Source organism: Saccopteryx bilineata, chromosome 4 (genome assembly GCF_036850765.1).
Source record: "Saccopteryx bilineata isolate mSacBil1 chromosome 4, mSacBil1_pri_phased_curated, whole genome shotgun sequence".
NCBI lineage: Eukaryota > Metazoa > Chordata > Mammalia > Chiroptera > Emballonuridae > Saccopteryx > Saccopteryx bilineata.
In genome coordinates, this window is record NC_089493.1 from 32,109,689 (window position 1) to 32,134,173 (window position 24,485).

The 24,485-nt window shown below is 43.7% G+C and overlaps 1 protein-coding gene across 7 annotated transcripts in view; it reads right to left on the reverse strand.

Moving 5' to 3' along the window:
• Positions 1-433: 433 nt before the first annotated feature.
• The window catches only part of EXD2 (exonuclease 3'-5' domain containing 2), an 88,846-nt gene continuing 64,794 nt past the window's right edge, over positions 434-24,485 (reverse strand). For 6 of the 7 annotated variants that reach the window (XM_066275930.1, XM_066275927.1, XM_066275931.1 and 3 more), the window contains 7 exons: positions 21,829-22,085; positions 14,350-14,476; positions 10,020-10,351; positions 8,404-8,510; positions 8,016-8,151; positions 6,594-6,950; positions 434-3,533 (listed from right to left, as the gene is read on the reverse strand). In XM_066275930.1, the coding sequence (XP_066132027.1) occupies positions 3,317-3,533; positions 6,594-6,950; positions 8,016-8,151; positions 8,404-8,510; positions 10,020-10,351; positions 14,350-14,476; positions 21,829-22,085 (1,533 nt within the window). In that variant the 3' untranslated portion in view covers positions 434-3,316. The remainder of the gene's footprint in view (positions 3,534-6,593; positions 6,951-8,015; positions 8,152-8,403; positions 8,511-10,019; positions 10,352-14,349; positions 14,477-21,828; positions 22,086-24,485) is intronic. The other variant, XM_066275932.1, reaches the window with a different exon arrangement.

Here is a 24,485-nt window from a genome sequence, read left to right on the forward strand (position 1 = left end):
ACTTCTCATGAGGATGAGATATCACGAAGAAAAAGAAGAAGAAAGGACAAATCAATGAATAAAAACTCAGAGACGCAAGGTAAACTAAGAATTTAAATTATAGTCAAATGTTAGGGCTCCAAACTAACAAGCAGGATAGGAAGCTGAACAGAAGTTCTTTCTGCCCGCTGGGTCTCTAAGAGTCTAAAACGAGGGATTAAAATGGATTTATTTCAACAGAACACCTTTTGTCACCTGATCTCTACCGTGACATGGATAAGAATAAATAACTATGCCTGCACTCTTAGGAGGCAACAAATCCTTGAATATTGTGTCTTGTCTAGCAATCACTTAATGCTTGTCTAGCAGGAAAAAAAATAGTCTATAACTTTTATTTTAAAATAAAAATTTATTTTTACATTTTTCTTTTAAAATAAGCAGTTTTTCCCCAAAACACTGACTACAAAGAGAAAACGAGGCGACAAAGGGTGAGACAGAGAAGGGAAAAGGGAAGCAGGAAAAGACCCTGAGCCTACAAACATGACGATTCCGAGGCCTTGCTATGACCCGGCCCTCTCACCGCCAGCCTCTGGAAGCTCAGCAGGTGCACGGGGACTGTCCAGAGAACTGTGCCCTTGTATGCCCTCCTGGCAGTGACAACAACTTGTACGCACACCAGCCATGTGAGTCCCCTCCTCACAATCCAATGTCTAAGGTTCTATTCTAATAAAATTATTAAAAATGAGAGTCAAAGATTTATACACAAGCAAGTTCACCAAAGCGTCATCAATATTAATTAACAAAGAATCTGAAGCAACCAAACATTTCAACTGTGGGAGTGGATAAGGTAGAATCACTAGAAATCTACTTTCAAATATTTAAAGACACAGGAAATTAATTACTTGTGATACCATGCTAAGTGAGGAGGGAAAATAGAATACCAGGCTGTATATATATGATATCTATATGACTCCCAACTTTGTTTAAATATATGTATTACATGCATTTTTAAATTCTGAAAGGAAATTCATAAACATACCAGCAAACATTAGCTCTGTTCGGGATGGAGGAAGGATGGATGAATTTTATTCTTTTTTAAAGATTCATCTATAATAAGCACACATTACTTTTGTATCAGGAAAAAAACATAAATATTTACTTTACTGTATGTCTGCTCTAAAATATCTCATTTAAAATAGAAATTGTCAGTCTAGAAAAGGCTGCTAAAGTCCAGGCTGATTCAGAGACAAAAAGATCCGAATCTTCACAATAACTCTTCTGAAAAGAATTAGCAACTGCGTGGGCCGCAGTCTAACTTCCACTTCAACCCTGTCTGCTGGCTCTGCTACTGGGCTTTGCAGGAAGCTCCATTGGAGAACCCATTTCTCCTCCTCACAACAACCACTGCACCTCAAATGACCTTGTATGTGTCTTACCTCTTAGCAGCATGAGGACTACAGGGAAAGAGAATGAAAGAGACCCACTCCCTGTTTCAGAGGAAGAAGTTTTTCTTTGAAAACTATCAAAATGGACCTAAACAAGCTATACAAACTTTGAAACATAAGTCGTGAGCTGTGTTCAGGAACCATGTCATGTATAAAAGCTTCTTCTTCTCAAGAATAAATACATGTAAAACAAAATCTGTGAGTGCCACCTTGTGGCAAGTCTGACTACTACAGGACCACTTAGCCATCTCCATGGTTCACCCCTGGACTCATGCAGTATGGCCATGGGAGATACAGGCCCCATAATAACCTACTGCATTGAACACACGATCCTGACAGTGCCTGGTATTATTCATCTTCAAGGATTTCTAGTTTAGATCCCAGAAATGTCTTTTTGAGGACAAATGGGAATAAAGGTGCAGAAGAACAAAATGTGGGACGTGCATGCGCCTTGCAGGCTGCTGCTGCGGGCTGATGCGCCCTGCATGTGTGTGTACCCATCTGTGCACACATACCATGGTATTGCCCTTGGCAGAAACCTGTAGGATAACTATCTCCTCCCCCAGAAATATTTGCCGATTTTATAAAGTGGTGAAGAAAAAAGTTTTACAGTTACAGGCAGTGAGTTTTGTGCTTAGAAGTTTTATTTACCAATATTAGAGTAACCATCACCAACTTGGCAGGCACAATTCCAAAACAGAGCTCTTGTTGGCTTCTGGCCATAAAATTATTTTTCAAGCTCATTACGATCTTATAAAGTTAGAAAGTTTTCCTAATACTTTAGAAAAAATACTAATCACTAGTTAAGTTGATTTCATGATTAAAATGGTGACCTCACATTTGGAAAGATAAAAACACTGTTTTAAACATCAAAATATTAGTTAATCTCAGTGTTCTAGGCATGGGAGGGGATGGAGCAATCCTTACATTGCAACCTGACCAAATGACTCCGGGAGAAAATTAGTGCTCAGAAGAGGTCAGGATTGCAAAGCTGATGGGACACAGAACACTGAAGGGAGCTGATACTGCTTCTGAGGAAAGACATCTTCCGCTCAGAAAGGGTGTTCTCTAAAAGCCTTGCAGTTCTGGGCAGCAGGACTGCAACAAGCAGACAATGAACAGCATGAAAAGAAGAGCTAAGAAGTTATCCCCGTTCCCTCGGGGGCTGGAGCTTCAGCTGCTCTCTGCCCCACCCGGGTTGAAGGCCTATTTCTAGAAAAGAATTCTCTCCAGGGTAGGGTGTAAGCTCAGGGCAGGAAGTTGCAGCTTTGGTCCTGGACGTGTCAAGGGGAGCATTCTCAAGTGTGTGACAAACCAAAGTGATTCCGATGGGGTGGCTCCCAAACAGGTGTGTTATGGGAGAGTGCTTAGCCAAAGAGTTTATTATTATGAGGTTGAACTGGGAAAATGAATCTGAACCCGTGCTCATTTCTCCAACCCCCGGAAGAACATTTTCTCCCCTCCTAACCTGACGGGGTTGAAATACCTGACAGCCCATTTGAGATAAATCAACATACTAAACAGGGAAGAAATGTATTAAAAACCTGAGAGTCCTGACAAGTCACTTCAGGGAGAATCCTTCATTTGCCATCTGCACAGGGAAAGCAGAAGAGAAAGAGTAAAATAAATTCAAGGCTCTCTCTGTCCACAAAAATAAAATAAAAGGGAGAAAAGAAGAATATTCACTCTGCCAAACTAAAATTCAAAACCATAAGCTCCCCTTAAAATATTAGCCATGCTCTACCAGCAGCATCCTGGAGTCAGTAGGAGTTAGTATTCTGAGTTGTGTCACCAGGCTTTGACAATTAACAACGTATTAAAAATGGTTAGAAGTGACTTTTCAACCTTGGCTCCAGCTTCCCAGCTGCCCTAACCTGGGAGGAGAGCAGCTATCACGACAGCTTGACGGGAAGGCTGTCCCCGTATTTCCGGAGCAGCTTCTGATGGTTGTGGTCCACTGACCACTGCTGGGGCAGGTGCTGGGGCTGCATGCAGTCCAGGAAGTGCTGGCGCCAGCGGCGCTCCAGCTGCACGAGGGAGCGCAGCCCGCCCTGGCTATGGCACTGCACCACCTTCAGCCCGTGAGGAATGTAGTTTTCATTGAAAATCCTGCCGAGACACAAAGCACAAGGGGTCTGAGGGAAATCGGCACAAGGGAGTGCTCCAAATGCTATAGGTCACAGGGGCTTAGGGAGATCGCTAGACTTCTAACAGGTTGGCTATATGAATGTTTGGTTTTCAAACATCCTTCTTCCCATATGTGACTTTTTAAAAATAGTTTGGGCATGTTGCACATAATCCAACAGGAAGCATTTGGGGATTCCGAGTGATACTTGGGGAAGAACTCTGCACGATGCTCAGTCCTACCGACTGGCTGAAGATGGCTGAAGAGCGCTCCCATCCTGTGTTTACTCCCGGGCGCTCAGTTAACAGCTCACGCTTCTTTTATGTTCCTCATCCTGAACCATACCCCGTATTTATGAGGCTGTGAAATCAGGCCATGTGTTCCAGTTTTTCATAATGGTGTAATACCTGAATGTAAAATGCAAGGTGGGCCTTTTCTTTAGTACCTTTCTTCTCATAAAAAGAATGCCAAACCACATCCATGAGAAGCGCTTCAGTCACAATGAAATGCTACCATGGTTGCCTGTCATGCAGCTGGTGCTGTTTAATAGGAAAATTAATCCCTGCCTCCTTCCCAACCAAGCCGAGGGGCCTTAAAAACCGCTCTGAAACCAGGCGAACAGCGCTTGTGCCTCCTCTGAACAGAGACGACCTTTCTCAAGGGCTCCCTGCCCCGCAGACTGAGCTCCTCTCCCTGCATCCCTGCATCCACAGCCCATGCCTATCCTTCCTCCCAGGATTCCCCCAGTCTCTGTGTCGGTGCCCTCTGGGTATTTCCAGACATTTTACTATTTAGCTCCGAGCACCCTACTAACTTGTCTATATTTCTCCAAACAGCTGTTCTTTGTCCTAGACATCCAAGTCCAGCACCCTTCTATCCAAGTCAGCAATATAAATTTATTAGAAAGGTCTGTGGCCGAAAGGGAAAGTTTGGCTATTTAGAAAATACATTTGGAAATTACTTAAAGAAGCCAGTGTCATTAATTTTTTTTCTGCATTTTTCCAAAGTTAGAATGCGGGGAGGCCGTCAGACTCCCGCATGTGCCCGACCAAGATCAACCCTGCATGCCCACCAGGGGGCAATGCTCTACCCATCTTGGGCGTTGCTTCATTGCAACTGGAGCCATTCTAGCGCCTTAAGTGGAGGCCATGGAGCCATCCTCAGTGCCCAGGCCAACTTTGCTCCAATGGAGCCATGGCTGCGGAAGGGGAAGAGAGAGATAGAGAGGAAGAAGAGGGGGCAGGGTGGAGAAGCAGATGGGAGCTTCTCCTGTGTGCTCTGGCCAGGAATCGAACCTGGAACTTGCACATGCCAGGCCAACACTCTATAGCTGAGCCAACCGGCCAGGGCTAGTGTCATTAATTTCTAATATGACCATGGCAAGTTACTTAACTTTAACCTCAAGGTAACTTGGAAAACAACATTTCTATAACCTCAATAAGGATCAAATTCAATAATACATTTTTTTGCCCTGGCCAGGTGGCTCAATAGATAAAGTGTCAAACTAGGACTCCAGAGGTCATGGGTTTAACCCTTGATCAGGGTACATACAAGAAGCAATCAATGAGTGCACAACTAAATGGAACAACTAAGTCAAACAAGTCGACGTTTCTTTCTCTTTCCCTTTCCCTCTATCTCTCTCTCTCAAATCAATGGAAGAATTAAAATAAAAAATTGTTGAACTCTCAAAGGTTTTTAAAAATGTAAGATATGGCCCTGGCCAGTGGCTCAGTGGACAGAGCATTGGCCCAGTGTATGGCTGTCCCAGGTTCAATTCCCGGTCAGGGTACACAAGAGAAGTGACCATCAGCTTCTCCCCACCCCCCCGCCCCTCCCTCTTTCCCTCATGCAGCCAGTGACTCAGTGGTTCAAGTGTTGGTTGGCCCAGGCACTGAGGATAGCTCAGTTGGGACATATCAGCTGCAGGCACTAAAAATAGCTTGGTATTCAAGCATGTGCCCCAGATGGGGTTGCCAGGTGGATCTTGATCAGGGCACATGTGGGAGTCTGCCTTACACCCCTCCTTTCACCTATAAATAAATAAATAAATAAATAAATAAATAAATAAAATGTAAGCTATAAATGTTCTCTGTTACCAGTAAGAAACCTAAACCCTAACTCACAGGATTTGTTAGAAGAAATAATCAAGGCAAGTTATGTAAAATTAGCTTGGTCAGATAGATTAGTATATCTATAAATATTTGTTCAATGAATATTTTTTGCTATCATGTAGGTATTTTGGTTTTTTGATAACAAAAATACTATAGGCAACTAGCATCCCTATCAGGGTTTGTGAACTAATCAGTTCAATTATTTCAACCCCTAGGACTACTGAGAAAAGTGACAGTTGGGAAGCAAAACCAGAGCATGGCCCCGAGTTCTGAGCCATGGCCCCATTCATTTCTTAGGACCACAAATTTCTCCTGTAGGAACGCTGAGTTCAGTCACATGACTTCCACTGTGTATCATGGAGAAGAAGGTCTGAGAAAGCAAAGGAAGGAAGGAAAAAGGAGAAAAGTAATTTAAAGAGTACAGGCAATTCTGGACAACATTCCATGTGGTGGGCCAGTACCCACAGTGCAGGTGAGATAGGAAACATGAATCCATTGGTGACAATTCCCACAGACCTGGGTAAGGTGAGACAGAAAACCACAGACTATATTTCATGGGCAACTTCAGCAATTTGAGGGTAGTTTCTGACTATTATTTTCATTTTATGTGCTGGCTTGAGGATTTACTTCTGCATTAAATATATAAAGCACAACTCCACTGCATTTGAACTCTCCTGCTAATCCTGAAAATGGACGTACCCTTAAAAGGTCAAGGATAGAAGGAAGGTCTCCTATAGAAAGGAAGTACTCAAATACTGTTCTCTCCCACCCCATGGCACTTTAAGCCATTAGATACTTACTGGAATAATCATGAGGTTGTGGACTGCACCTAAATGACTAATGTCTCCTCCCTGGCAAGTGTTCCCACCGCAGTCAGGGTTCATGTCATTGGATTATTCCTCAATCCCGTCTGACCAGAACTGTCAAACATACCTGGTCTCCAGGCTGGCAGCCTCCTGAAGCATATCATCTGTGACCGTGTCTGTGTTATAAAACTCCCTGAGAGCTTGCAGCAGCTCCTCCTTCCGATGGGCAGGCAGGCTCTCGGCGTTGAGCAGAGCCCGGGCACCAGAACGCATCTGCCGGCGCTCTGGATCCTCCAGCAGGCGCAAACCCTCCTCGTAGCCAATGGGGGCCTGGAACTCCTTGGCCAGCTGCTGCTTCAAATGGTTGTCATAGTAGTTGGAGATGGCATGGCAGGAGGTGCAAAGCAGCAGCACATCGTGGGAGTTATGGTCCTTCATCTCAATGGGGAAGTGCTTCCGGTACTCGTGTGGAACCACGTTCTTCCTGAGCAAGCCCACCCGGAGGCAGCACTCGTTAGCATGTGGCACAAAACATACGGATTCTGATCTGGGCCTAAACGTGACTGCAAAGCCTTGGGCACCACAACCCACAGAGACGACACAGAAACAACGACCTGTTCCACTCTCAGCCCCCTGCCCACCGGTGCCTCACGCTCCTCTTCCTGAAGTGGGAACAGACTACCTGTTATCAGGCTTCCGTGGAGGGCCAGGGGTAGCAAAAGGCTAATAACAACCTTTGAGAAGGCTGTGCTCCCAGAAGGAAAAGTATCAAAGAAATGGAAAGAAATTCTAATGGTCTTTAAGATCTGGAAAATAACTCTCAAAGCATGTAGCAGGTAACCTCTACTCCTGAAATTCTGGAAGCCTTGTGACCTGAAAAAGCCAATTTCCATCACTTGAAGAATCCCTTACTCTAAGATTACTTCCCTGCTTTATCAAAGTCCATCACTATTTTCTAAGGAGAACTAAGCTCTAAGAAAAACTCTTGGCAGCAACTACGACTTGTCCCATTTCGCAAGGGGAGAAAGGAAGGTGAATTTCTCCATAAAAGCCAAGGAGAAAGAGTCTGGGCGCCCGGGCTCAGCAGGCAGCCTCCCCTTCATTGTGTGGGGACCTTGACACAGAAGACTCTTCCCAGCTACTCCACAGTGTGCCTTCAGGTCATCTGGATACTTCATGAAGGGCACCAAAGACCAGAAAGCTCAGAGCCCCTCAAGGGAGGATTATAATGACACAGAGAAAAAGGCAGCTGGTGAAGGAAACGGTTTCCATTCCTTTGTGAGCAAAAAGGAACCACTCTCTTTATGGCAAACTGTTCCTGAGAAGAGTACTGCCTTCCAGAAACTAAGAACTGGGTTCAGGAGGAGCAGGGGCCACCAAAGCAAGGCCAGGCCACGTGGCAAAACTCTCAGGGGAACTGGGATGTGCCCCAGGGACAAGTCTCTCAGCCAGAGTAGGAGGCTCCAGCAAGGCCCCTGCAGGCTCTGCATGTGGCTACAAGGCGACTTCTATCGAGGCAGACAATCAGGGCAGGTCACCCCACACTCACCGAATGTAGGAGTCTTTCTTGCCACACACTACGCATAGGTTCTCTTTAACCATCAAGTAGTAGTCTCCTGGGGACTCGGGTCTTCCTGCAGGTTCAAACTGTAGCTTGACCACAAAAGGCTCTTCGCTCACCAACTCTTAGAGAAAAAAACCTCTAGTTAGTGTCTGATTGCCCATCTCTCCCCCAGAGAAGAAAAACAACCTTAATTATTCTCAGCTGTGTCCTCAAAGACATCACTGTTTTCTGGGTTTTGAATATCCCTGTCCCATGTGTCTTAAGATCATTCTGCCTTCTTCCATCCATCCCTCTCCCTTACCCCACTCCCCACTCCTGCCAGTGCCCATGTGAACCTAATTTATAAATAAAACAAGACAGCTGAATGGCAGACCTCCAATGCCCTTGTCCAGGTACCACTGAGCTTTCCTTCTGTCGCAAGTGCAGAGGGGCTGTCCGTCAGGCGCGTGGAGGAAGCAGTTATCGTAGAGCGGTGATTTTCTGCAGGGAAGGGGAAGAAAAAGCTGAAAACTGAAAGCTAACTGCTGGTCAAGGCATCAGTCATGTTTCCATGTGCTCTTCTCAGTGACCCAAGCTATTCTCAACATGAGGGACAAACATTACATTTATGGGGGAGGGGGGACGAAGCAGGAGAAAAACCACGTTAATTCCTTCATCCGCATTGAACTAGGAAACAGAAATTAAAATGAATAATTTATACGACTAGTTTTCACATGTACAGATTCTGACTTAGCCAGTGAGTTCTATTGTGAAAATGAAGAGGATCAGAGCGCCAAGAAAACTGCCCTGCGAAGTAATCACTGAATTAAACAAAGCAGATTAAAATGAAAGAACCTCAGGCTAACGTAATGAGGGCCACGTGGGCTTATTTCTGGCCCAAACACAATACTTCAATTTCATCATCCAATTCCTAAAGGCACTTTGCTACAGGGACCAAATTTCCACCCCAAAGAACTTATTAGTCATCGTTGTGCAACAGAGGCCTAACTTGTCCAGGAACATTCTCTTTGGTTAGGGAGTAACAGAGGCTTAGAGCTGGATGCCATTCTCAATAGTCCAACACCCAGTGAACAAGAAATCAGATGAGGCACTTCTCCTGAAAAGTAGGAGGCCCGCCATGTTATTCATCTCACAGCTCTTCGGAAGCAAGCAGGAATAATCATTATACCCTCATTTTTTTTTCTTTACAGAGACAGAGAGAGAGAGTCAGAGAGAGGGATAGACAGGGACAGACAGACAGGAACGGAGAGATGAGAAGCATCAATCATTAGTTTTTCGTTGCACGTTGCAACACCTTAGTTGTTCACCGATTGCTTTCTCATATGTGTCTTGACTGCAGGCCTTCAGCAGACCAAGTAACCCCTTGCTTGAGCCAGCGACCTTGGGTCCAAGCTGGTGAGCTTTTTGCTCAAACCAGATGAGCCTGCGCTCAAGCTGGTGACCTCAGGGTCTCAAACCTGGGTCTTCCACATTGCTTTCTCATATGTGCCTTGACCGCAGGCTTTCAGCAGATTGAGTAACGCCTTGCTTGAGCCAGCGACCTTGGGTCCAAGCTGGTGAGCTTTTTGCTCAAACCAGATGAGCCTGCGCTCAAGCTGGCGACCTCGGGGTCTCGAACCTGGGTCTTCCGCATCCCATTCCAATGCTCTATCCACTGCGCCACCGCCTGGTCAGGCTATACCCTCATTTATAAGTGGAGAAAGCACAGGTCTAAAGTCAAATCAGGGTCAGTGACAAGGCTAGGTTAAGCTGTCCTCATTTCTACTCCAATAGCCCAACAATAAAGAAGAGAAAGGGAAAAGGGGGAAAATATGCAAATAAAAAGATAGATCCAAATGTCCTTGAAGAAAAGAAAGAACAGTATTAACCCCTGGAAAGCCGCTGCTTCCTTACACCATAAGCCTTCTCCCCTGAGGGGAGACGCCACAGGTGCCTTTTGCTGGAGGCTGGGCCTCTGACTCTTTACTAACCAATGAACAAGTCAGTTACCTGGCAGAGTAGCCCAGCCCCAGGGGCTTTCTTTTCTGTTTCCTGGGGTCTCTCCCTTGGTGGTTGCCAGGCACCAGTACATCCACCTCAGATTTCTTATGTCTTTGCTTCTGCTGAGATTCTGTCGCTTCCCCGTTAGCCTCTTCTACCACTCTGCTAATTCCTTTGCTTCTGAACGGGATGTCTACCACATCCTGGCACTTCTCCAAGACTTTTCTCCAACCAGTGAGGTCATCATTTTCTTCTGACGTTGAACTCCTAGAGAAAGGGTATCCAAGAAGGTGGAGGAAGAGAGCCACTGAAATCTGGGCATCCCTCGCTGCATAAATTACCTGAGGAGAAAAGTCAGAGATCAGTGGAATCTGGAAGGCACACCAGAGAGCAACTTCAAAGTCATCACAAAGATTTCAGTGACTTTTAGGTCTAATTCAGGATGTATAATAACCTAGGCACAATGTACTTCTTAAAAACTTTTTATTAGGAAAAATTTTACACTATACAAAAGTAAATCAAATAATGTAATGAATCCTCATGTTGCATGTGTTTTAACTAAAATAGTTAAAATAATAACTTACTTTAAACACTTGAAAATCCTACTCTATATATCAGTGAAGTTTCTATCTGCTGCCAAACCTACTGGATGGATTTTTTCAAGTCTGAGGTAGGGCAGTTACTATAGGTCTGACAACTAGTACATGAACTTTCTTTTAGGGATGGTCAGCATCTAGAACAGCAGAGACCTGTGCGACTAGGAAGTTCACTGCCGGCCCTGGCCAGTTAGCTCAGTGGTAGAGTATTAGCCTGGCATGTAGATGTTCCAGGTTTGATCCCCAGTTAGGGCACACAGGAGAGGTGCCCATCTGATTCTCCACCCCTCACCCTCTCACTTCTTTCTCTCTTTCTCTCTGTCTCTCTCTCTTCCCCTCCTGCAGCCATAGCTCAACTGGAATGAGTTGGTCCTGGGCACTGAGGATGGCTCCATGGTCTTTCACCTCAGGCACTAAGAAAAGCTCAGTTGCTAAGCAACGGAGCAACACCCAAGCTGGGCAGAGCATTGCCACCTAGTGGGCTTGCCAGGTGGATCCTGGTTGGGGTGCATGAGGGAGTCTGTCTCTGCCTCCCCTCCTCTCACTGAATTTAAAAAAAAGTTCATTGCCACACCTATTAAAAAGATGTTGAAAACAAGAAAAACAAAAGGTTTCAAACACGGGCCTGAAATCAAAAGTCACAACACCTATTTCTGGAATTTATTTATTTAATCGTTTCAAGCAACTGGACACAAGCAAGTTGGTCATAAATAAAAGTAGTTAAAACTATAAATTAATAGCTTTTCTCAACAAAGGCCATTAAGACTTTAAGATGTCTTAAATTACGTTAATAACTAGGCCTGGTAAACAGTGTAATTAGTAAGGATTTTTTAATAATGCTTTTAGAATAAAACAAGTTTAGATAAAATCTTCCACTTAGACCCAACAATCTACTTATTTATCAGCTAGTTGTCTCCCATAGGAAAAGAGTGCACTTGAATGTGATAAGTTCAAAGTGCTAAAACAACTTCTTTTCAATGATAGAAAAACCAAGGTGGTTGAGATGAAGGGTGCCAGAGCAACTGGATATCCACATGCAAAAGAATGAAGTTGGACCCCTACCGCACATTACACACAAAAATCAACTCAAAATGGATCAGAAACCTAAGTGTAAGAGCTAAAACATAGGACTCTTAGAAGAAAACACAGTAAATGTTCATGATCTTGAGTTAGGCCAGGGGTCCGGAACCTATGGCTCGTGAGCCAGATGTGGCTCTTTTGATGGCTGCATCTGGCTCACAGACAAATCTTTAATAAAAAAAAATAATGTTAAAAATATAAAACATTCTCATGTATAAAACATTCTCATGTATTACAATCCATTCATTTCCTACCACTCATGTTCTGGAGCCAATCACAGCTGTCCTCCGGGACAACACCAAATTTTTATTGGATAATGCATAACGTACACGGGTCATGTATGGCTCTCACGGAATTACATTTTAAAATATGTGGTGTTCATGGCTCTCTCAGCCAAAAAGGTTCCCCGACCCCTGAGTTAGGCAATGATTTCTTAGACATGACATCAAAAGCATGAAGGATTTGAAAACAGATAACTGGACGTCATCAAAATTAAAAATTTTTGCGTTTCAAACAACCCCACCAAATCTAGGTGTTGCGGGGGATAGGAATTGACAGCTAATGGGTGTGGTGTTCCTTTTTTGGGGTGATGAAAAATGTTCTAAAATTAGATAGTGACGCTGGTTGTATAACTTTGTAAATATACTAAAATCCATTGACTTGTACACTTTAAATGGGTGAATTTTATTGTATGTGAATTTTATTTTAGTAAATCTATTCAGAGGAAGGAAGTAAAAAAGGAACGAATGAACAAACAAAAGCACAAAGAAGCAACCTACACAGCGTCACAGCAAATCAGAAGTGGCTAAAGAAAACAAGGGCACATAACCTGATTCCCAGAACTCTCTCCCAGGATATTAACCTCAAGATACTAGCTATTGCTAACTCTCTCCATTAACAACGTTCTGGAAGGATGAACAAGTAGTAACTTATTCAGCAACCAAGGGAAGGCTGAAACCTAGGTCTTTAAGGGGTAGTAAGCCAAAAGTTAAAAATCAAATTAATTTGAGCCACAAAGAATGGCAAAGCATAAGGATTAGGAGGCAGCAGCTATCTAGAAAGCAAGGATACAAGTAGGGGTGAGAACAGGAGGAGAAAGTGAATGTCTCCATAAAGCACACTTAACCCCCCGACCTCTCTACACCACAGGGCCAGACAATTACTCCTTCTCTAACCCAGAAGATTAAAAGTTTGTAGAATCGTAACTAAAACGGAGTCACTTATGTCAGGAACAAAATGGAGCTGGCCAAATCAGGCACATTAAAGAAAACAAAACTTCACCTAACATAAATTGCAGAGATTTGTAGCTCTCCTCAGAAATCAGCAGAGGACACCAGTCCAAACACCAAGTCTGTTCACACTGTCTTTAGAGTTCCTTGTTCCTGTCTTAGCTACCCTGATCCAAATAAGGAAGAAGACCACTAAGCAACCAATCAGCTGAAAAAGCCAAGTAACTTTTGCATTTAGCCTACAAAAACTCTTCAGTCTGTGAGCAGCTCAGAACTCATTGCTTCCATAGCCTTGAATTTTCTAGCTTGTAGGTTGAAACCCTTATAATCAACTCATCTTTCTTCTTTGTTTTATTCAAGGTGCCAGATTTGGTTTTTGACAAGTTTAAGTCACATAATGGCTAAATCATAGAGGATCTGGACCTAATAATACCAGGCATAGTGTAGGCTGGTGGCTGTGTCACCTGGAAAAGAGGAGATCATGGGAAAGTCAACATACTGAATGGTGAAACTAACACCTTTCCCCCACTCAGCTACTAGAATATAGGCTTGTGGCGCTTATACTGGTTGGGCAGAAGAGTAAAAGACTCATCTCTGGAGGAACGGAATAGCCTGAGAGAACAGACTACAGTTACTGACATTTTTTATCTATAGCAGTGGTCCCCAACTCCCGGGCTGCAGACCGGTACCGATCCGTGGGCCATTTGGTACTGGTCCACAGAGAAAAAATAACTTACATTATTTCTGTTTTATTTATATTTAAGTCTGAACAATGTTTTATTTTTTTTAAATGACCAGATTCCCTCTGTTACATCTGTCTAAGACTCACTCTTGATGCTTGTCTCGGTCACATGATACATTTATCTGTCCCACCCTAAAAGCCGGTCTGTGAAAATATTTTCTGACATTAAACCGGTCCGTGGCCCAAAAACGGTTGGGGACCACTGATCTATAGTTACTGATAATAAAACCGACTAGTCCAAAAGCCCTGGCCTTATGTGCTGTGCTCTCAATCCATTTTCTTTTAAAGGTTTCACTTACTGATTTTACAGAAAGGCGGGGGGATGAGAAGTATTAACTCATAGTTTCTTCACTTTAGTTGTTCATTTAGTTGATTGCTTGTCGTATATGCCTTTATTAGGCAAGCCTAGGGTTTTGAACCGGTGACCTCCGTGTTCCAGTCAACGCTCTATCCACTATGCCACCACAGGCCAGGCTCTCAATCCATTCTTTTAAATGTCAAATTTAAATATTACTTTCTGTATTTTCTAAAATTTCATCAGGCATTATTATAAACCAGTTATCTTGGGTATCATCTATTTTAAGGCATTTCTGCCCAATACTTATACCGTATTAGAGGACTAGCATTTTAAAAACAATTACGCTTCATAAGCAACGACTCTTCCATTCTTCGACCACTCTGATGAGAAGTACCTGGTCCTCTGTAAGATCCTCAGCATCCCAGTTGCTGCAACGAAGTACAACGGACTTGTCAAGGGGAAAGTTCAAAACAGTCTCAGCGAGTGATTTCAGGCTAAGCCCATTACAGAGCAAATTGTTTCTACAAAAAATAAATAAAAACATGTATCAAAAATGGGCAAAGGACAAGAATAGGCAAATAGAAAAAACATATACATAAGTGGCCAATAAAAAGATGACAGATATTCAATCTCACTAGACATCAAATAAGATAAAATTAAAACTATATACAATTTTTTAATCTATTAGATGGCAAAAGTTTATTTAAAATAACGATATCTAGTATTGGTGGAACATAAAGAATCAGACAGTCTAACCTAAAATTTGTGAACTTTACTTTTTTACAACTTTATGAAAAGCAGTTTAACAATAAATAGCAATAAAAATGTTGAATATGAGCCTGACCGGTGATAGTACAGCGGATAGAGGGTCAACCTGGGATGGTGAGGACTCAGGTTTGAAACCCTGAGGTCACCAGCTTGAGTGTGGGCTCATCAGGCTTGAGCACGGGATTGCTGGCTTGAGTATGGGATTATTGGAATGATCCCATGGTTGCTGGCTTGAGCCCAAAGGTCACTGGCTTGAAGCCCAAGGTCTCTGGCTTAAGCCCAAGGTTGCTGGCTTAAGAAAGGGCTCACTGGCTTAACTGGACCCCCCCCCAAGTCCAGGCATGTATGAAAAAGCAATCAATGAACAACTAAAGTGCTACAACTATGAGTTGATGCTTCTCATCTCTCTCTCTTCCTGTCTCTCTGTCTAAAAAGAAAAAAAAATATCTTGAACATAAAAATTCTGATTTTTTTTTCCCAGAGACAAAGAGTCAGAGAGAGGGACAGACAGGAACGAAGAGAGATGAGAAGCATCAATCATTAGTTTTTCGTTGTGACACCTTAGTTCAGGGGTCTCAAACTCGTGGCCCGCCGAACAATTTTGTGCGGCCCCCAGACTAATCCATGAAGTTCAAAATATTTTGGATAAAATTAAGTAAGCCTAGGGGCCTACTTGTATTTGCCGAACGGCTTTGATCTTGCTCTGCGGCCCACATGCTGAGTTGAGTTTGAGACCCCTGCCTTAGTTGTTCATTGATTGCTTTCTCACATGTGCCTTGACCGTGGCGCTACAGCAGACCAAGTAACCCCTTGCTGGAGCCAGCAACCTTGGGTCCAAGCTGGTGAGCTTTTGCTCAAACCAGATAAGCCTGTGCTCAAGCTAATGACCTCAGGGTCTCGAACCTGGGTCCTCTGCATCCCAGTCCGACACTCCATCCACTGCGCCACTGCCTGGTCAGGCTGAACATGAAAATTGATTCAACAATTCCACTTCCAGAAACTCAGTGTAAGGACAAATGTACATAGAGTAGTCTTCATTACAGCACTATTTATAGTAGCAAAGAATGAGGAACAACCTAAACGTCCATCAATAGAAAACTGGTTAAATATCCATGCAACTAAATTACACACAGCTATTAAAAACAAGGATCTGGACCTTTATTGATGTGAAGAGATGTCCATAATATATTAATTAACCCTTTCAAATTAAATTAACAAATGCTCATGTATGTCCTCGTGCCTCCTGACCATCCAGGTATAAGATAACAAATATTTTTATTTTAAAAATGTATAAGGCAACATTAAAAAAAGGCAAATGGGCCCTGGCCGGTTGGCTCAGCGGTAGAGCGTCGGCCTAGCGTGCGGAGGACCCGGGTTCGATTCCCGGCCAGGGCACACAGGAGAAGCGCACATTTGCTTCTCCACCCCTCCGCTGCGCCTTCCTCTCTGTCTCTCTCTTCCCCTCCCGCAGCCAAGGCTCCATTGGAGCAAAGATGGCCCGGGCGCTGGGGATGGCTCTGTGGCCTCTGCCCCAGGTGCTAGAGTGGCTCTGGTCGCAACATGGCGACACCCAGGAGGGTCGCAACATGGCGACGCCCAGGATGGGCAGAGCATCGCCCCCTGGTGGGCGTGCCGGGTGGATCCCGGTCGGGCGCATGCGGGAGTCTGTCTGACTGTCTCTCCCTGTTTCCAGCTTCAGAAAAATGCAAAAAAAATTAAAAAAAAAAAAAAAAAAAAAAAGGCAAATGGCCCTGGCCGGTTGGCTCAGCGGTAGAGCGTCGGCCTAGCGTGCAGAGGACCCGGGTTCGATTCCCGGCCAGGGCACATAGGAGAAGCGCCCATTTGCTTCTCCACCCCTCCGCTGCGCCTTCCTCTCTGTCTCTCTCTTCCCCTCCCGCAGCCAAGGCTCCATTGGAGCAAAAGATGGCCCGGGCGCTGGGGATGGCTCTGTGGCCTCTGCCCCAGGTGCTAGAGTGGCTCTGGTCGCAACATGGCGACACCCAGGAGGGTCGCAACATGGCGACGCCCAGGATGGGCAGAGCATCGCCCCCTGGTGGGCGTGCCGGGTGGATCCCGGTCGGGCGCATGCGGGAGTCTGTCTGACTGTCTCTCCCTGTTTCCAGCTTCAGAAAAATGCAAAAAAAAAAAAAAAAAAAAAAAAAAGGCAAATGTATGTTCTTCTTGCTTCTATAAATTGGTTATCAAACAAACATGATTTTAAGTTAATAAAACTGTAACTGGAACTAATTTCTTTTTTTTTTTTTTTCCTGAAGCTGGAAACGGGGAGAGACAGTCAGACAGACTCCCGCATGCGCCCGACTGGGATCCACCCGGCACGCCCACCAGGGGCGAAGCTCTGCCCACCAGGGGGCGATGCTCTGCCCCTCCGGGGTGTCGCTCTGCCGCGACCAGAGCCACTCTAGCGCCTGGGGCAGAGGCCAAGGAGCCATCCCCAGCGCCTGGGCCATCTTTTGCTCCAATGGAGCCTTGGCTGCAGGAGGGGAAGAGAGAGACAGAGAGGAAGGGGTAGGGGGTGGAGAAGCAAATGGGCGCTTCTCCTATGTGCCCTGGCCGGGAATTGAACCTGGGTCCCCCGCACGCCAGGCTGACGCTCTACCGCTCAGCCAACTGGCCAGGGCCCTAATTTCATTTTTTGAAAAAACACTCACTCCCAGGGGTCAGCGAGCATTAAAAAACTCACTATTCAAAGGTTTAAATAAAAAGAGACTATAAAGAAAACATATGTATAGCCCTTTTATGTTGATATATATATGCTACATAATAAAAGTATGTATGTCACTCTAGGTATGTGATCAGAGAGGAAAAACAAAGAGATAACTAGAAAGAAATTAGTTCATCAAATGCTACTGATATTATCTTTGGTTGTGGAATTTGGGATGATTATATATCCTCTTTATATTTTTTTAATTTGCGTTGGCTACTACTTGTAGGTTTCTTTTCAAATTTGAAAAAATGATGGCTCTGGCTGGTTGGCTTAGCGGTGGAACGTTGGCCTGGCATGTGGAAGTCCTGGGTTCGATTCCCAGCCAGGGCACTGCTTCTCCACCCTTCCCCTTCTCCTTCCTCTCTGTCTCTCTCTTCCCCTCCTGCAGCCAAGGCTCCTTTGGAGCAAAGTTGGCCCAGGCGCTGAGGACGGCTCCATAGCCTTTGCCTCAGGTGCTAGAATGGCTCTGGCCGCAACAAAGCAACACCCCAGATGGGCAGAGCATCATCCCTTGGTGGGCATGCCGGGTGGATCCCAGTCAGGTGCATGCAGGAGTCTGTCTGACTGCCTCCCCGCCTCTAACTTCGAATGAATACAAAAAAAAAAAAAAAAGATAAGGTTATTTTCACTAAGGTGGTGAAGATATAATAAAAGTAAGTAATCTTTCTGCTCTTTCAACACTTTCTGATTAAAATAGCTGTGGGGTAGTCAAAAGAATTAATTTGTCCAAGGATTGGAAATTCCAAACAAGAGGTATGTCTATATAAGTGGAGGTGGATTTCTGGTTACCAAGTGTGACACTGGGAGTTTTAGAGCAGAAAGCGTGGAGGTTCACAGCAGTGTTACAACATGCAGGATTCCCTCAGGTACCACAGGAAATGAAGTGTAATGATGCAGAAAAGGAAGTCTTTCCTTGCAAAAACAAGCAATAAATTGAGGGATTTCATCACCCCCAAAAGAATTACTGACTAAAAAGTAAAAAAAGTCCAGATATATTTAGGTAAAATACATAAGGTCTTGCTTCCATTAATGAAATTTAAGGATTTGGGGGAGACATAAAACTTTCTTTTATCAGAAATTATTGGCCCTGGCCAGTTGGCTTAGTGGTAGAGCATCAGCCCAGCATGTGGATGTCCCAGGTTCAATTCCTGGTTAGGGCACACAGGAAAGGCAACCATCTGCTTTTCCACCCCTCCCCCTCTCCCTTTCTCTCGCTTTCTCTCTCTCTTTCCCTCCCACAGCCATGGCTCCATTGGTTCAAGCAATGGTAGGATTCAGGTACTAAGGATAGCTCCATGGCTTCCATCTCAGGCACTAAAAATAGCTCAGTTGAGAGCATGGCCCCATATGGGCAGAGCATGGACCCCAGACAGGGGGTGCTGGGTGGATCCTGGTTGGGGCACATGTGGGAGTCTATCTCCCCTCCTCTCACTTGGAAAAAGACAAAAAAGAATATATAAAGAATATGGAAAAAAAAAAGACAACATTACATATAGAGAGAGAGTGTTCCTCCCTAAAGTCAACTGAAATTAACAATACTTATGGCGAACATCAGGAGCAACCTATAATTAACAGTGCTAAGTGTAATTCTAGCACTACTGTAGAATGTCAAATTTCTTATACTACAGTGTCAAAAAATTTATTTTTTACTGAGTGCTCAATAATACAATAATTTTACAATTTTAATAAAATTAAAATAGAAAGATCTGATAAATGCATCATTTTTATTTCTAGAAAAGTTCATGGTAATATTCAGCTTTGGCCAAATTATTATTCTGACACTTGACCATTCTGCATTTAGCCAAACAAAATTCAGAGAACCACTAATTTCTATATATTTATAGACATGACTCTAATACATATAAAGACATCTGGGAAAACAAACTAATCAAATGATGATTATATGGAAACTGATGGTGATGGTGATGGTAACAGTTAAAAGTTACACTGCATTCTCTATATTTTAAATCCTATTTCTAAGTTCTTTACATCGTTTAACTAATTTAATCCTCATATCAGTCTCTGAGGTGGGAACACTGCTATCTCTACTTCATGTATGAGGGAACAGAGGAATAGTGAGGTTCAGTCAGTTGCCAAAGGCCACTCAGCTGGTGAGTGGCAGTGCTGGGACTCCTACCCCACACTCTGCTCCCAAGTCAACTCCATTTCACAACAGAGCCACAGTGGGCCCCTCCAGGGAGGCAGTGCCCGAGGCAGGAGGGCCCGATGAAAGGCAGCTCTGCCCTTATACTCCAAATACTTTGAGTTCAAAATTTCTTTGTGTGTGTGTGTGTGTGTGTGTGTGTGTGTGTGTGTGTGTGTGTGTATGAGAGAGAGAGAGAGAGAGGGACAGACAGGCAGGAAGAGAGATGAGAACCATCAATTTTTTGTTGCGGCTCCTTAGTTGTTCATTGATTGCTTTCTCATATGTGCCTTGACCAGGGGCTACAGCAGAGCAAGTGACCCCTTGCTCAAGCCAGTGACCTTGGGTTCAAGCTGGTGAGCCTTGCTCAAGCTGGCGACCTTGGGGTTTCGAACCTGGGTTCTCTGTGTCCCAGTCTGATGCTTTAACCACTGTGCCACTGCTGGGTCAGGCTAAAATTTCTTACAGAAAATATTTTAATGAACTATTTGAAAAAAAATTGATACTCATTTATAAGAGTTTTATTTACATAAATCAAACTACAAAGCTAAATTTAGTATAAATTTCATTTCATACTAAAATATTATGACCAGCATAGATTTTAATCAGGCCTTCTCTTAGTTTATCAACTCCTTCAAACTTTTAAAAAAATTTTTTTGTATTTTTCTGAAGTGAGAAGCAGGGAAGCAGAGAGACAGACTCCCACATGTGCCCGACCAGGATCTACCTGGCATGCCTACTAGGGGCGATGCTCTGCCCATCTGGGCCGTTGCTCTGTTGCAACCGGAGCCATTCTAGCACCTGAGGCAGAGGCCATAGAGCCATCCTCAGTGCCCAGACTTTGCTCCGATGGAGCCCTGGCTTCGGGAGGGGAAGAGAAAGACAGAGAGAAAGGAGAGGGAGAGGGGTGGAGAAGCAGATGAGCGCTTCTCCTGTGTGCCCTGGCCAGGAATTGAACCTGTGACATCCACACACCAGGCTGACACTCTACCACTGAGCCAACCGGCCAGGGCCTTCTCCAAACTTTTAATGCCATCTTAGTGTCATCTGAGGCAGGAAAAGAGGCTGTTTCAGTCCACATTATTAAAATGACTTGTATATATACATGAAAAGGTAACTGCAACTCCTTTAAAAATTTTAGAATAGGTCCGGGCTAGATAGCTTGGTTGGTTGGAGCATCGTCCCAAAATGCAAAGGTTACTGGTTCAATCCCCAGTCAGGGCACATTCAGGAAGAGTTCTATGTTCCTCTCTCTCTCTCTCTCTCTCTCTCTCTCTGTCTCTGTCTCCCTTTCTCTCTCACTAAAATGAAAAAAAAAATTTAGAATACAATTCTAAGGGAAAAGGAAATCTCCCTTCGCCCAGTAAAAGATTAGAGCTACCAATTTTGGCCTAAAGCAGAATTTCCAAACTCAAATGCTTCAGGTTACGTGGGGAGTCCCGGTTACAATGGGGCGGTGGGGGACTCAGGCAAACTGAGTAGAGTATGCTCATCAAAAGAGAGCAGGACGACCTGACCTGTGGTAGCGCAGTGGATAGAGTGTTGACCTGGAACACTGAGGTTGCCGGTTCGAAACCATGGGCTTGCCTGGTCAAGGCACATATGGGAGTTGATGCTTCCTGCTCCTCCCCCTTCTCTCTCTCTCTCTCTACCCCCCTCTAAAAATCGATAAATAAAATATTTTTTTAAAAAAGAGCAGGACTACCCAACTGATTGTTGCCACCCAGAACTACTGACTTAGTTTGGTCAAATCATCTAATTTTTTGAGAAGCCAGAAATACAGATTTTTTTTTACATCAAATCTTCTGCATTAAAACTAAAATTTCCTAAAGATACCATAGGTGAAAAGCAAAAACAAAAGTACTCTGTGGTCCTCATTTAGCCAGTGGGGCCATTGGTCTACAACCTGTGGCTTATAGAGACACCCTATTAATGTTTTATTTAAAAAGACCAATTCTAGGTTACTCCCATCCAAGTACTAACCAGGCCCAACTCTACTTAGCTTCTGAGATCAGATGAGATCCGGGCGTGTTCAGGGTGATATGGCCGTAGACCAATTCTAGGTTACTAAAAGTGTTCTCAGAAGCTAAAATATTTCCTCACAAATTCAATATGCACATCAGAAGCTTGCAAAGAATTGTAGATGCTTCATTATTGATTCTCATTAATCTACAAATCTTTCTTAAATATTTGCCCCAATGCTACAGGAACTCCACGAGCATTCATACAAACCATACCTCTCCCTCATGGCTAGGTATCGAAGATCCAGGCACCCCTTAACGATGAGGCCATAATCCTGCAGAAGCTTGCTGGCATCTTCTGAGCATCCTACTCCAACTTTTAAAATAGTGCCATCTGCCAAAATGTTCAATAATGTTTTTGGTAATGTTTTTCCTCCATAGATCAGCTTTGGCAAGCGAATCAAGACACAGAAGCCACTTGGGGAGGCCATCTGAAGGAGTGACAGGGGACTGGCTTTGCCTTCGAAGTTCACCTGTGACAGAGTAAAAAACAGGGCCACAGTTCACACTCTAGCACAGTACCAGTACGATGTGAAACCATGGCACAAAAAGTCTAAGAGGTACATCCCTAACTTCCCAAAGAGAGCAGCTGACAAGATTTTGGTTCAAGTCTAAGAATCAGCCTATGCTAATAAATGCAATGGACTTTGTGAAGCAGCACTTTAAACAAAGGTTACTGAAGGCCCAAACCCCAGAGCCTGAAACATGAGCAGTCCATAAATAGTGACCAGATGACGCGGAGGAGCACTGGGACGCATGCTGGCAGTCACGTGAGACACACTGGGTTTAAAGGTAATGGGGAAATAAAAGGCGAAGAAGAAGAATACCAGACGAGAAACATATTCTTTAAAAATTTTTTATTTATTGAGAGAGAGGAAGAGAGAGGGAGCGGGGGGGGGGGGATCTTTTTGTTGTTCTACATTATCTGTGCGTTCCTTGGTTGATTTTTGTTTCAGCCCTGACCAAAGATTGAACCTGCAACCTTGGCGTATTGAGATGATGCTCCAACCAACCCAGACAGGGCCTTTAAAAAAATAAGTAAATAAAGCACTGAATATTTATTGCAAAAAACATACAATTATACAAAAAAATACATTCGATCCAGAAATAACCAGTTAACATTCTGTTATTTTTTTCTTCCAGATTCTTTTTTTTTGCATCTAAAAATGCTTGTATTTTTTAAAAAAGATTTATTGATTTTTATAGAGAGGGGAGAGAGAGAGAGAAAGTGGGAAGGAACAGGAAGCATCAACTCATAGTTGCTTTTCTTATGTGCCCCGACCAGGCAAGCCCAGGACTTCAAACCAGTGACCTCAGCATCACAGCTTGATGTCCTATTCCTTGTGCCAACACAGGCAAAGCAAAAATACTTGTATTTTTAACATATTTGTGATTATATGCTATGTATTATTTTTTCATGTTTATTTTATTGATTTTAGAGAGAGGAAGGAAGAGAGTGAAAGAGACAGAAACACTCACTCCTGTGTGTGCCCAGACCGGGGATCCAACCAGCAACCTCTGCGCTTTGGGACGATGCGCTAACCAACCAGGCTGTCCAGCCAGGGCTGTATTACTTTAACTTATATACTTCATTGTCCCCTTTATGTGTTTATATATGTGATATATCAAAGTAATATAATTTGTATGTAATTTATAAATCATAAATAATATAATGAACACCTGTGAAATTAATCTTTATGCAGGATCTTAAAAGCCCAGAGCTGAAAATTTTCTAGAAAAGCCAGTGATTGTTTAAATGACCACATGATGGCAGCAGAGAGTAAAGAATGATTTGGAACCATGTTCAGGACCAGAACTGGTTAACTAATAAGCATCCCTAGTCTGTGGCATTTATATATCAGTTAAATTTAGACCATGGCTTTGAGACAGGAGTGAGCTTGTCCTGTTCAAGCAACAGAATGAAGACCCAAGGAGGCTGGAAGGTAATGAAAAGACTGGAATAGACTAGAAGGAGAAAAATTCAGATGTTGAGAGAGGCCAGAGATGATAAGTCTTTAAAAACATGTATGTAAGACATCTTGGTTTTATTTGAAGCCATGGAAGGGTTTTAAGCAGAGGACTGACACAATCCAACTTGTATTTTTAAATGATCACTTTGGTTACTAAATGGAGAAGGGACTTGTAGGAACACAAGAGTCCAAGCAGGGAGGCCAGTCAGGAGGCTACTGCAAAGACCAGACCCAGATGAGATACTTGATTGAGGATTGGACTAGGGAGGAAGTAGAGGTAATACGGAGCAGATGGATGTGAAATCTATTTTAAAGATAGCACTAGTAATACTTCCTAAACGAGAAGGAAGCATTAACAGTAAGGAAGGGAAGTCCACTTGACCTGTGGTGGCGCAGTGGATAAAGTGTTGACCTGGAATGCTGAGTTTGCCGGTTCAAAACCCCAGGCTTGCCTGGTCAAGGCACATACAGGAAGGAACTACTATGAGTTGTAGTAGTTCTCCCTCCTCTTTCTCTCTCTCTCCTTCCCCTCTCTCTCAAAATTAACGAATAAAATTTTAAAAGAAAGAAAGAAAGGAAGTGGACCTCGGGCAAGCCTGAAATCTGGGCATGCAGAAGGATGTTCTTGGGAAAATGACCTTCACTTCATTCAATATTTATTGCACCAATTATTTGTACCTGTTAAGCAAGAAGTCTATTGCCAGAAACTCCAGGAAAAAAACAGGCATGAATCAAAGACCAGAAACATATTTAATATCTCCATCCCCACATCTCTAGGAGACAGGCAAAATAACAGCTTCTAAAATCCGGCAGAATCCTCATTTTGTACAGGTGAAATGTCACCTGGTACATTATCATGAGTGACTCAGGGGATCTGGAAACCCATACCTCTGCCTAGTTGCA